Here is a 14,500-nt window from a genome sequence, read left to right as displayed (position 1 = left end):
ATTTTAATAAGCTCCTTAGACCTAAAACCTATATTTAAATTTTCCTAAAGTTCTAAGAGTTCTGTTTAGAAGCCCACTAATCCATTTTCTTATCTTTATTTTAACAGTCTATCTCCATGGTAACTTACATTTTCAGGTTTTCCATGCTGTCTATGATTATTCTGAAGATATAGTTACCATTTCATTCTTTTTACTTCACTATTGAGTTCTTTTAGGTAAAAGTCACCTTATCAGATGTGATAGCAAGCAAAGACTATTCCTTTTAGAACAGTCAAGGAAATCAATATTAGTAAATTGAATATTAGTAATATTAACAAATTTCATATAACATTTTATGGTGAAAAATACATGAGATAGACAAAACCTATAAAACTAATTACATAAAATTTAAATTAGCTAGCTTTGGTAAGTGACAGTAGGCTAAGTCAATAGGGCTTCTATCCCTTGAACAGATTTCCAGCAATGACATGTAGATTTAGAATATCTTTAAAAATAAATTGTTGGAATCTCATGCAGTCAGTAATATGAACATGCATTCACATATCCACACAAATACACACATCCAAATATCAAAACATGAAAATATCAAGTACTGACACAGGAGAAGTAAAATAATTTTCTCCTTAATGAATACATTGCTGGCACTTCCTGTAACAAATGATAAATTAGCCAGAGAAAAATAAACACAATTTTTTAAAGCATTTCTATCTTTTGTATGCAAAGGAGAAGTCAGAGAAATTAATATATTTCTAGAGTACATCTCAAGAACTGGTAGTGTACAGGTTTAAATCCCATCATTCTTCAAAACAAAGTAAGAAGTATGTGGGGGAAATCTTGTGAAGACCCAAGAAAGGCACCCAAAGAAAGGTTTTAGAAAACATTCATTCTTGGTGAAGAGTATCTAGTGAGTTAAAGTCAATCTTCCTGCTGTAGAAAGGCAAAGATCTTTACCAAAGGAAGTTTCATTCAGTGATATAAATATCTTTTTTGAAACTGCTCTCATGCTTGCAGTTTCTCTAAATGACAAACATAATTATCTTTATACTAATGAGAATTACCTGATTTGGCTTATTTTCATTTTTTGTCATAGTTTGAGGGGATATATTCTGAGCTTCACCATCTGTATTAAAGTTGCAACAGTACTTCCATGATATTATGTCATTTTCCACACAACCATCATGCATGCTATTTATTATTATCCTTTTTAATTATAATACCTGAAACCTTTAGTACTTCAAGTATTTTTACAACCAAGCTGGCCATTCAAGCTATTCAGTTTTCAAAGGAAAGTTAATTTTTTCACTGTTAAAAAAGTGAATGAATAAACACCTCTAAAGCCAGTTTTTCCTTACCCTACTGTTGTTACAAAGATTTAGGAAGACAACTTTTGGATTCCAAAGGGTTTTCTGACTTAGCAATAATCACTTTTCTTTGAGGAAAGGAAAAATGTACTATCTTTGAAGCAGGATTTTTTTGGGGGCTGATATAATTGGACATGTAAGAGAATACTAGAATTCTTACAGCAATCTTACACACGATAGTGAAAGGTCAAAAGTGGGCTTTATGCAAACTATGAATTCAATCCTCAAAGGTCTGAGCTGGTATTACTATCAAGGAGAGATGGTTTCTTTCCACTGCATTTTTTATAAGTACAGTACATATTCACAGCCAGTTGAATAGGACTACTACATTGTATTTTCCTAATACCCATTTCTCAATTGTAAAGTTATAATTAGTCCTTTCATTGTCTCTGGTTTTAAAAGTTCTGACTCATCTTGACTCTATAAATGCAGAACTCTCTGGCATGTGGATAGAAACAAAGTAACTGGGCAATATGATTTAAAAATCTCTGAAGAGCAGAATAGAGCCTCTTTTACATGATCACAGCTTTCAATCATGTTAGTGTCCTGCCTCCCACAGCTTTACCCTAGGACCTACTAGTATTCTGTGAGTGAAGACTGAAATACTGTGAAAATTCCATGAGTTCGCCCATCATGAGTGTCAAGTGTTTGGCCCATTTCTGATTTACCAGGCCATCTGAATGCCTTTTTAGTGTGCAACAATCATTACAATAATTAAAATAATTTGATAGCAAACATCTGTATTTTAATTAAGTACATTACTCCAGTGACAATGATTGCCACCTGCAGGTACCTCTATTACATCTATGAATATAAAATTCTTTACTCACATGCAACATTATTTAGAAAAGAAAAAACCCATAGGATTCTTACTGAATTACAATATAAAATACCTATTTGCATTACCTAGTATCTTTTAAATGACTCTTTTCAAGACAGCCATCAGACTCAATTTGCAATTTGCAATTCATTTCCAATTTTTTTTATTGTGAAAATATTGTACAGAGGGGTTGCAATCACAGGGGCAAGATAATGAGTACATTTCTTATCAAGCATTGTAGCCTCCTCCTTTGTTTCCCCTTCCCATCCTTTCCCATCTTCCCCCCCCACCCTCCACACCCAATCCTCCTCTCCCCCCCCCCCCCCCACCAAAGCTGTAAAGTTCGTTTCTCTACATAACAACTTGTATATCTCATTGTTGCAATGGGTCCACCTGTATCCCTATTTAAACGATTTTTTTTTCCCTTCCCCTCCACAAATTATACCAATATAAAATACAGTGAAAGCAGGGGTTATACCATGGCGGAGGGACATACAAAGCAACAAAGAAATTATCTTATACATGTGTTAGAAACAATCACCTGCAAGAAAAAAAACATTTGAATACATATCTTAGGGTTCATTTCTCTAACATCAACTTATCTGATCTTTTCTGCTTGACTCAGACATAAACTAGTTATTGCAAATAAGGGAAACCATGGGACCTATGTTTCTTTGGGCCTGGCTTACTTCACTTAATATAATTTTTTCCAAGTCTTTCCATTTCCTAACGAATGGGGCAATGTCATTCTTTCTAATGGAGGCATAGAATTCCATTGTGTATATATAGCACATTTTCTTGATCCATTCATCTACTGAGGGGCATCTGGGTTGGTTCCATATCTTAGCTATGGTAAATAATACTGCAATAAACATAGTCATGCTGGTAGCTTTAGTGTGGCCTTGTTTGTGATCATTTGGGTAAATGCCCAAAAGTGGGATTGCTGGGTCATAGGGGAGCTCTATCTGGAGTCTTTTGAGGAAACTTCATACTGCTTTCCAAAGGAGTTGAACAAGTTTACACTTCCACCAACAATGCAGTAAGGTTCCCTTTTGTCCACATCCTTTCCTGCATCTGTTGTTGTTAGAGTTCTTGATTATAGCCATTCTAACTGGGGCGAGGTGGTATCTCAATGTTGTTTTGATTTGCATTTCTTTTATTGCTAGGGAAGTTGAGCATTTCTTCATGTGTCTATTGGCTATCCTTCTTTCCTCTTCAGAAAAATTTCTCTTTAAGTCTTTAGCCCACTTATTTATTGGGCAGTTGCTTCTTAGAAGATTTGTTGTTGGGGATTTAATTTCTTAAGTTCCAGGTATATTTTAGATATGAGATCCTTGTCTGTTGTATGGCTAGTGAAGATCTTCTCCCAATCCATATGCTTTCTGTTAATCTTGCTAGCTATGTCCTTGGCCATGCAGAAGCTCTGCAATTTCATGCAATCCCATTTTTCCAACCTTTCTTTGCATTCTTGGGTTTCTGGGTCTTTATTAAGAAATTTTCAGCCTGTGCCAAGGAGTCTTAGGGTTTCTCCTATTCCATCCTGTAATGTTTTCAGAGTGTCTGCTTTGACTTCGAGGTCTTTGATCCATTTGGAGTTGATTCTGGTGCAGGCTGATATATAAGGATCTAGCTTTAGTTTTCTACAAGTAGTTAACCAATTTTGCCAGCACCATTTACTGAAGAGGCTGTCTTTCTTCTATTTTTTTGGTTCCCTTATCGAAAATTAGATGGCTATAGGTCTGTAGGTTCATTTCTGGGTTTTCAATTCTATTCCATTGGTCCTGAGGTCTGTTCTTGTGCCAGTACCAAGCTGTTTTGATTAATATGGCTTTATAGTAGAGTTTGAAATTTGGTATTGATATTCCTCCAGCATTGTTCTTTCTGTTGAGGATCGTTTTAGCTATTTGGGGTCTTTTATTGTTCCATATGAATTTTTGGATTGCCTCTTCTATTTCCTTGAAGAATGAGGTTGGAATTTTGATAGGTATCGCATTCAATTTGGTAAGTAGCCTTGGGAAGTATTGCCATTTTCACGATGTTGATCTTTCTAATCCAGGAGCATGGGAGTTTTTGCCACTTTCTAGGTTCTGTTTTGATTTCCTTTTTCAAGTTTTTAAAGTTTTCATCACAGAGGTCCTTCACTTCTTTGGTTATGTTAGTCCTAGGTACTTTATTTTTTGTGGGGCTATTAACAATGGAGTTGCTTTCCTAAATTCAACCACTCTTTTCTCATTGTTGGCATACAGATTTTTGTGAGTTAATTTTATACCCTGCTACTTTCCCAAAGTTGTGAATCAGCTTTAGTAATTTGGGAGTGGTGTCTGTGGGATTCTTTTAATACAATATCATGTCATCTGCAAAGACTCATTTCCAAATTTTATTAAATAAGTTTTTTTATTGTGAAAATACTGTACAGAGGGGTTACCATTGCATGGGCAAGATAATGAGTCCATTTCTTATCAAGCATTGTAGCCTCCTCCTTTGTTTTTCCCCTACCATCCCTTCCCTTCACCTCCATTCCAGGCCCCAGTCTTCCCCCCTGCCCCTCTCCCCCCAACCTTCCCCTTCCACCCCCCCCTTCGACCCCCCCCCACCTCCGCCTAAATTGTAAAGTTCATTTTTCAACATAGTGTCTTGTACATCTCATTGTTGCAATGGATCCACCTGTATACCTATTTAAACAATTTGTTTTTTACCTTCCCCTCCCCAAATTATACCAGCATCAAATACAGTGAAAACAGGGGTTATACTGTGGGGGAGGAACATACAAAGCAAAAAAAAAAAAAAAATCACATGGTGCCTTATAAATACGTTAGAAACAATAGCAAGCAAGAAAAAAACACTTGTGTCCCTATCTTGGGGTTCATTAATCACTGGGAATGATTAACAAGAAACTTATTTTCATTTTATTCCATAAATGTTTTATTTTGTTAAATAAGCTTCAAAAATACTCCGCTAAGCAAATTATGAGAGAGAAAATGCAAATATCCAGCAAGTCATGGAAAGAATGATATCTTCCTTGTTAATTTTCTTTACTTTTTAATATTTTTTAGGTTTACTATTTTTAAATGACTAGTCAAGACAGCCATCAGATTCAATTTGCAATTCATTTCCAAATTTTTAATGGAATCATTGGGAGTGATCAACAAGAAGCTTGTTTTCATTTTACTTCATAAACGTTTTATTTTGTTAAATAAGCTTGGAAAAACATACTCCATTAGGCAAATTGTGAGAGAGAAAATTTAAATATCTAGCAAATCATGGAAAGAATGATATCTTCCTTGCCAATTTTCTTTATTTTTTAATATTTTTAAATTTACTGATAATGATATCGGGTGGCCATTTATTTAAAGATTGCTTAATTTTTTCAGAGAATACATATCATCCTGGATTACTTTCAGAATCATTTGCTCAATAAAAGTATGAAGTCATTCAACATAAATGTCAAGAAATGCTTCATTTTTACAATGGGGGGAAAATGTCAAGAAATATTACATGTTTACAAAGGGAGAGAAAGAGAAAACAAAATGGAGAGCGAGGAAAGAGAAATCATCATCAACACTGACTTATTCCTCTTTTCTAAATGATTCTGAACAGATAACCATTTTGTCAACTCTATCTCAATTTGAGTTGTTTTTATCTCTCTCTGTGTAATTCTGTTCTATTAGACTGTAAATACATTAAAAATTTAACTTCTAGAAGTTTTCCAATAAGAAATTCTTTTTAAAAGCATATGATCTTTAGTTATATAAATAAGAAACCCTTAATGCACAAATAGTTAATTGTTGGTGGGATAGGGGATGCTTGGGAAATGGATAGTGCATAGTTAATTGAATGGTTGAGGCAGAATGGTTCATTGAAAGATTTGTTCCTACTTCTCTACTTCAGACAACTTATTTGATACAAATCATAAAATTATTAAATATATTTTCCTCCTCTGCTAAATGGTAGGCTAGATTTGTATAATGCTTCTTCCCTACCTTGTGACTTTACCCTCCAGTGTCGGATACATATGGCTGGACTCATTCATTTCCATCTATGTAGTCAGTCCAATTTTACACCACAGTAAGCTTACCTTATTATGGGTAATACCATGGGCCATTGAGTTACAATTCTCTTACAAAGACTGTCCTCAGTGCCTATCTAGCTCTAGCCATGTCTTTTCAAATGTAGCTAAAGAATCTGAAGAAATTCTTCTTTCCTGCTTGCTTGTTTTTATTTTTTCTTCTTTTTCTCCTTTCTTCCTTGTCCTTTTTTTCTTTGCCATTTATTTTATAAGCCTATGATTTCTATTTTCATACATTAGAGTTCTCGTTTCAACTCTGCAAACTCCAGCTAATAGGTTTAATTTCTATATTTTGTTTGGCTTGGACACACTGGAATATAATCTATGTTTGTATGTTTTGTTGGCAATTGTACTTCAACCTTTCCTCAATAAAAGACTAGGACATCACCTAGAGAATGCCATTAGGATATTAGAAAGAAAGGGAGATGAGAACTCATACACCATTTCCTGGTAAGAATAGTAAAGTAAGAAATATGACATGAAATTCAGTGATGTGACCTTGTAAAATGTGAGTTTTTGCAAGAAATAACCTATAATTTAAAACTCAAGATAGAAAGCTTTGTTCTGAAGGCTATATAACAAGATAAATAAATGTTGTTTTAGGAAGCTGTTCAGAGGAAAGTATCAAATATAAATAAAGAACCCTTACTTGTCGCCAATGAGCCAGGAGTCATAAAATCTGAACTAATGAAAAACATATTCTGGAAGAGATCAAGGTTGATACGTATGCTGTTATTCCTTCTGCTAGTTCAAGAGACTGAGGTGTTTTTGAGAAATGGAAACAAATTTGGCAAATGTTGAAAGAGCATAATTAGTTTTCTAGGGCTGCTGTTCCCACGTATAATAAAGGAGCAATGATTACAACAAAATCAAGCCTAGTTCTAAGCCTGTCCCTGGAATTATACTAAAAGAAGAGAAAGTTCGAAAAAAAAAGGATGGAATGAAAAAGAAGAGTTTCCCTTGATGAGATCTAATGGCTTCCCTTGATGCTAAGCTTGATGCAGGAGAGTGAGCACTAATTCAGGAGATACTCCTGCATTAATTCTTAGCAGTTACTGTGTCAGCAGATTATTATTTCCGTTCTTTGAGCAACTGAGTTTTTATCTTCAATTCAGGATCTACATGCTCATCGCCATATATGTGCTTTCAGTGGCTTTTATTCATGTTTTCCATAAGTGTAACCAATTTCTTCTCTTTTCTTAAATTGCTAGTCAGGATATTTGGTCTAGATTGTTGACGCTAAAAAGGATTTGATGGAAGAATAAATGTAAAACAAGGTAATTTAGTACCAATTGGCATATTTAGTGATAGAATTTAAGAGGATAGTATGAGAGAAGAATTTGATAAGAGGTGATCACAACCAGGTAAAAGGCAGCTTCATAGCATATTAAGTTGGCTGGTAATTCAAAGCTAGTTACCAACAAGAAAGCTAAATTTAGGTTAACTCAAATCTTCCCTCTCCTCATTAATTCAGTAATCACAAGTGAATGAACTTTCTAAGCACTGGAGCATAATTCATACAGTTACTATGAGAAAAAAATATATAACTCACTTTTCTGTTGCATAGTTTATATTTAGTGTCTGTCACTCTAATTCTGTAGACAATGAGAGAAATGAAGAAAATTATAAGTTGGGGAATTAAGCAGCCCAAACTGCTTGGAGGTGGAACATCTAAGCATTCATTGTACAGGAACCTGATGCTGTGGAAGAAGCTTGGTTAGGTTGGAGTTGGACACAGTAGATGTCTTTCCTTATACCAGTGAATGGGTGCACCCATGAGTGAGCTATATTGAGTAGTCTGGTTGATTTGCTGAAGGTGGGAATTGCACGGAACAGAAAAAATTAAGAAGTAATATCAGAGAAACAAAGCAGTGGTTAATAACATAAATGAATAACCAGAAATGTATTTGGAAATAGACAGAACTATAACATGGAGTGGTCATCAAGAGAAAGGATAAGTAAAGACAAGGCTGCAATTGTCACTAGGCATTTACTTTGAGAAAAGTCATTTGTTGATTCTTCAGTGAGATCTCAGTAGAGATCACTTTCACGGTGCTACAAATTTCCAAAAATGTACCAAGACTCGTCATAGTATTTTAATCACAGGGAAACTAAATACAAACTTGATTATTATGGATCTGGCTGTGCTATCAGAAAGAATTATAACCAACATTTTTTGCCCTCTTTCATTTTTTTGAAGGATTTTGCAGAAAAAGAGAAGTCCACAGAAAAGGCCATGGAAGATGTAAAGGCAAACTTTTACTGTGAATTATGTGACAAGCAGTATCACAAACACCAGGAGTTTGACAATCATATTAATTCTTATGATCATGCTCATAAGCAGGTAAGTCATAGTGGGGAAGTCCTTCACATTTCTAGATTTATTCTTTCAAAACCAAACCTCAATAATTTGTCCTTATTTATTGGCATCTAATATTCAGAAGTGGGATCATTTTATGTCTTTTTTTTACTTGAAATCTTTTTTTTTAATTCAACTGTTAAGTGAAGTCATTTTTCCCTACAAGTGCCACAAAACTAGAGATGAGCATAGTGATGACCTAATCATAGATCATCTTATTTATTTTAGAAGAAGAATATACAGAAGAGCAGGAATCCATAAAATTAACGTCACGTTTGAAGATACTTAGCTGGTTATTGACAGGATTAGAATTTGACTAGCACTAGCACAGAAGGTATTGCACAATCTCTTATAGTCTTCTCCTTTTGTTCTTATAGGAACACTGGGTCTTTGGAAAATAACTTGGCATACACGGTTACATTTTTCTTTTTTGGTATCATTCTTTTTAGACTTTTATTGTAAAGGTAATGTCATAGAGGGTTTACAGTTACATAAGTAAAGAAATTAGTACAATTCTTGTCTAACGTTGTTACTCCCTCCCTCATTTTCTCCCACTATTCCACATTCCCCTCCCCCACAAGTTGTAAAGTTCATTTCCAACATAGTGTCTTGTGACTACCTCGATTGCATTGGTTCACCCTTTGTCCTTGGTCTCACCGTTTCTGTGATTTCTTTCTCGTCTTCAAATAAATTTATATACAAAACAAAATGTACTGAAATAAAAAACAGTGACAACAGGAAGTAAACCAATGGGCAATTAAAAATAAAAGAAAAAACTGCATAACTAAGGTTATGCATAAAACTGCATTAATAAGGTTCAAAATAGCTAAGAAAAACCTATTGTTTCCGTATATTGTAGGTCATTTTGATTAGCATCTTTTTATGTAGTTATATGTGCATTGTCATCCTCTGCTAGAACTATCCTAGACATCTACTACTTAGTACAAATGAGGGAAACTATGAAGCCTATGTTTCTTTGGGTCTGGTTTACTTCACTTGTCCTCTTAAGAGAGTCAGAATTATTATTTAATAAATGAACAATTTTGAACAATCAAACAAACAGCAACAACAAAGATTCCCAAAGTTTAAGCAGGCATAGTAAGTCAATGGTTAATATCAGGTCAAAAGCTTCCAGTTCATTTTCTTAGCAGGTAATATACATTTACTTATCAGCGTGGGTGCTCTGTGCATGGCTATTAAATTTCTTCAGTTCTATTTGCTGGAAAGAAAGAATCTATTGTTCAAATGCTGTCAGATTCTATACTTCATGTTTGAGGCATGAAGACTGGCAATTCAGGAAATAGGACTAAGACAGTTGCCCCTTGGCTAGAAGAGCCAACCGGGTACAAACTCCTCATGACAGGTGGACCTGACATGTTGAAATCTGTGGGTGACTCATGTATGTTCTCTGTCTAAAAGAATGAGTAAAGCCAGGTGCTGGTGGATCATGCCTACTATATGCCTAACTACTCAGGAGGCTGAGATCTGATGTTCGAGGTTCGAGGTCAGCCTGGGCAGGATCATCCATAAAATTCTTATCTCCAATTAATCACAGAAAAAGTTGAAGTGGTGCTGTAGCTAAATGGTAGAATTCTAGGCTTGAACCAAAGAGCTTAAGTACAGCACCCAGCCCAAGAGTTCAAAGCCCAGGACCAACAAAAAGAAAAAAGGTTCAAAAGTAACCCCAAAGAATAATTATTCTAACATCTAAGTATGGGTGTATACCAACATATGGGTTTGAGGAATGTGTGGAGGATGAAGAAAGATATGAAGCATACATAGCTTACTGTATTTCTCTAAAAAGAGCAAACCAATGGGGAAAAATGATGACTGTAGAACCCCACAGACTCCCATGGGCATAATAAACACTTTAGAAGCTGTAATAATGCAGATCACCAGAGTTTTCTAATTCAATAACTCAGACAAAAGACCCAGAAACTGGAAATAATAAAAAGGATGCTTTCAAAGATGTGTAAAATGAACTGCGTATCTAGCACGGAATAATCTTGTTTCATAATACCACTCCTCAAAGCATACCTCCCTCACTGCTATGGTATTTTGTATAAATCCCACATCATAGCATTTCATCTAAAAGTAGTCATTTTTTGGTATATGTGTATGTTTTTTCCTAACTGGTTTTATATAAGATACCCATTAAATTCAGATTTTTACTTTTTTGTTTGTGGGAAAGTAGTAGAGACACTTCATATCTTTCCATAAGGAGACAGGGGATATCTGGTTATCTCTCTTCATATGACCTTAAATTTAATCTCTGGGTTCAGATAATACCACCTTGATCCATCCATTGTAAGTCACCCTGCCATCTTCTTTAATGAATGTGTTTAGTAGCTATCAAAGATTATTTTCTGATATGTTTCCTCACTTACAGTTATAAAATGATGAAATAGGGTATGACTAAGATAGGTTTCTCATAAGCATTACTCCCTAGAAGATTTTTATACTTATGACCTTCAGACTGCATATGAAAAAATACTCTGGGAATTTATAGAAAAAGAAGATAAGGGATGTCTTGAGACTACAGTATTTGATTTTTTTATAGAGTGGTTATCTTTTTTTTTATTGTCAAGGTGATGTACAGAGGGGTTACCGTTACATAAGAAAGGTAATAAGTACATTTCTTGTAGAACTTGTTACCCCCTCCCTCGTTTTCCTCCCCTGTTCCCTCCCCTCCAACGCCCTCCCAAGTTTTAGAGATCATTTCCAAAATATCATCTTGTCCATGTCGCTGTTGCATTGGTCCCCCTTGTCCTTTGTCTCACTGTTCTGTTGTTCCCCTTCCCTTCCCTAACTCAAATAAATGTTGATTTTTTAATCTGTGCCTTATAAGTAGATATCAAATAGCAGCTCTATGTAGGATGGCATTCTTGGAAGCAGAAACATGAAATTAAGGTGAGGAAATGGAAGACATTTAGGTACCTGGTGAGGACTATGAAAAGTCCTGAACTACCAGTTGTGAATCTTCCACAGTAAGCAGGCAAAACACAACACCCCTTGGAGCTTAGAAATTCAACTGAACCAATTTCCTTTGTATTGCTTTTTTTCAATCTGATTTGCATTTGCTTGAAACACATTGAAGGAGTTTTATTTCAAGGTTTTTATTTTACTACATGTCACTTCTGTTCTTCTTTATACTTATATTCTAACGCTCTTGCACATGCTTTTTTACCAAACTGTGACTGAGTTTTGAACATGTACAGTATGTTATAGGTGGGGAAGATATATTTGCTGCTCACCTTCAGGGATCTAGTAACTTAACTGAGAAGTCAGATAAGACAGTAGCTCTTACAGTACATTAAATGTTGTAGAAATTATATTATTATAACAATTAAAAGTCAGCCAAAAATGTAATTTCAAAAAGAAGACAAGTGAGCTGAATTCATAATGAGGTTAAATAGAAGTTAATAGAAGTTAAACTTGCTGTCAAAAGTGGTAGGCCTTTTTATGGTTAAAAAAGACCCACCTTAATAACCTACATAAAGGCACAAGAATAGGGGAATTATGAACATTTGTGAAAGGGCAATCAATAAACAAGCCATTATGGTCATAATGATACCACAACTCTCTTAGGGAATATCTTTATGATTCTTTGATACTGTACCCTACTTCCTTCATTCCTTCAAAATATATCTTGCACTCATTTTTCCTTTTGCATCCCCATTTTCATCATTCTTATTTCACCTCTCTCTTCATCTCCTCAGGGACTTCTAATTGTATTACCTACTCTTAGTACTTACTCTGCCCCAAATCAACCTGTCCACGTCAAATCATACTAATGTTTCTAAACTACTCCATTTACATAGTCATTTCCCTCCTAGGAAATCTTTATTGGCTGGTAACTGACTATTAAAAGAATCTGAACATTTAGCCTGTCACTCAAAACCTCCACAGTCTGGATCTGAACTTCATTTCCAGATTTATCCCCTGGAACTCCAGAATTCCCCTACATTCTTTCACAAGCCGCCTTATGCTTCTCCACCTGGTTCACTTGGCCCGTGCTCTTCCCCCTGCCTAGGATGCCCTCCTGTTTGGTGGCAGCCTTTCAACACATATATCTGCATATTTCATGAATAGATTTGAAAATTTCCTATCTGAATATTTAAGTAATTGAGATTTCATGGAAAACTTAATTTGACATTGCACTTTTTAACATTTCTTCTGCTCAGATCTATTACTATCATGGAGAATTCCTGTGCATGCTGCCCACTTTGGAAAGACCAGAATAATTACATTTGCTGCCAACCATGTTAAATTGCTTCCTTGGATTACGTTGAAATGCTTCCATCTATAAAGATTTATTTTGGTTTAAAATATTTTGAAAATTACCTAAACCTTAGATGAAGCTGAATTTAAAATTCTCCCTTCAAATGAAACCTAAGTTTGCATAGAGGGAAAAGAAGGCAGTATATATGAAAATTAAATATGCAATTTTTTCCACATTTTAAAGCCAAGTGTGTCTATTTGGTTCTGTCTTTGTTAACAGCTTTTCTTTTCTTTTTTTTTTTTTTTTTGGTTCTAGTCGTGGGGCCTGAACTCTAGGCCTGGGCGCTGTCCCTCAGCTCTTCAGCTCAAGGCTAGTGCTCTACCACTTGAGCCACAACACCACTTCTGGCTTTTTGCTTATGTGGTGCTGAGGAATCGAACCCAGGGCCTCATGCTTGCAAGGCAAGCGCTCTACCACTGATCCACCTTCCCAGCCCCTGTTAACAGCTTTTCTTGATAGGGATAATAAGTATAATGATGAAGACTGGAATTTTGCTTAAAAAATTGGACATGAGCAATATAAGAGGCTGCCATAACTTTATTTTTCAACAAGATTAAGCGGCAATATCTTGCCTCTTTTGATGGACTTCCAACAATATGACTTTTGATTATATTTAGAAATAAATCTAAAATGAGAATTCACTCCATTACTTATCAATAAGCAACTTAGTACTAGATTTTTAATAAGAAATCTTGGAATTGTCATCTTTTCTTTTCATTTATTTATTAATATTAATATTTGGGCAGGATCCTTTCAGTAAAAAAGTAATTTGTAAGATATATGTTTCTTTATTTAAACAGCAGTATTTTGTGTGCCATTTTATTGCAATTATTATATTACTATTCATAGTTTTACTATGATTATAAACATATAACTAAAAAATAAGATAACCTGGTAGTAATAGATATATATGAATTCCAATAACAATTTAACAATAATTTTCTATAATTTGCTTTAGAAAGTGTGCTCACTGGGCACTCATGACTCATGTTTATAATCCCAGATACTCAGGAGGCTTTGATCTGAGAATCACAGTTCAAAGCCAGCCTACGCAGGAAAATCTCTGAGATTCATCTCCAATTAGACACCAAAAAGTCAAATGCAGAAGTGTGGTTCAAGTGATAAAGCACTAGTTTTGAGCAGAAAAGCTTATGGACAACCCCATTTCCCTGAGTTCAAACCCAAAATCTGTGTAAAGTAAAAAGCCCAAAACAAAAGAAAAAAATAAGTATGCTCTTTTTACTAATATTTGTAAATAGTGAAGTAGTTGTTTCTATCCCATGAAAGAAAATAATGAATTTCAATTATTGACAACCTTTCTCTATTTATAGATTGTGTTTTTGGGAACTCAATTGTTTTAGATATTGCTTTGAGCATTTTTGTGTAAAAGTTAAGCATTATTTTAAAAATCAATTGTATACAAATTACAATTCTGTTTCTAAAAAGAGTACTACAACAATTAGTATAACTAACATATCAATAATTTCTTAAGAGATCATCTTTGAATCAGAATCCCTTTCTCAGTACTATTAGGTACATTTGATTCATAGTGGAATAAATATATATACATCCTCAGTAGAAAGCTCTCTTTGCCCAGAGATATACTGGCTCT

At 34.7% G+C, this 14,500-nt stretch overlaps 1 protein-coding gene across 1 annotated transcript in view; it reads left to right on the top strand.

The window, feature by feature from the left end:
* The window catches only part of Znf804b (zinc finger protein 804B), a 467,791-nt gene that overhangs the window by 377,095 nt on the left and 76,196 nt on the right, over window positions 1-14,500 (top strand). The window contains exon 2 of the mRNA XM_042684733.1: window positions 8,448-8,591. Coding sequence (XP_042540667.1) covers window positions 8,448-8,591 — 144 coding nt within the window. The remainder of the gene's footprint in view (window positions 1-8,447; window positions 8,592-14,500) is intronic.

The sequence above is a fragment of the Dipodomys spectabilis genome, unplaced genomic scaffold (assembly GCF_019054845.1).
Source record: "Dipodomys spectabilis isolate Male_0828 unplaced genomic scaffold, ASM1905484v1 ptg000089l, whole genome shotgun sequence".
NCBI lineage: Eukaryota > Metazoa > Chordata > Mammalia > Rodentia > Heteromyidae > Dipodomys > Dipodomys spectabilis.
The sequence above is the reverse complement of the archived record's forward strand: the minus strand, read 5'-3'. Positions and strand labels throughout refer to the sequence as shown.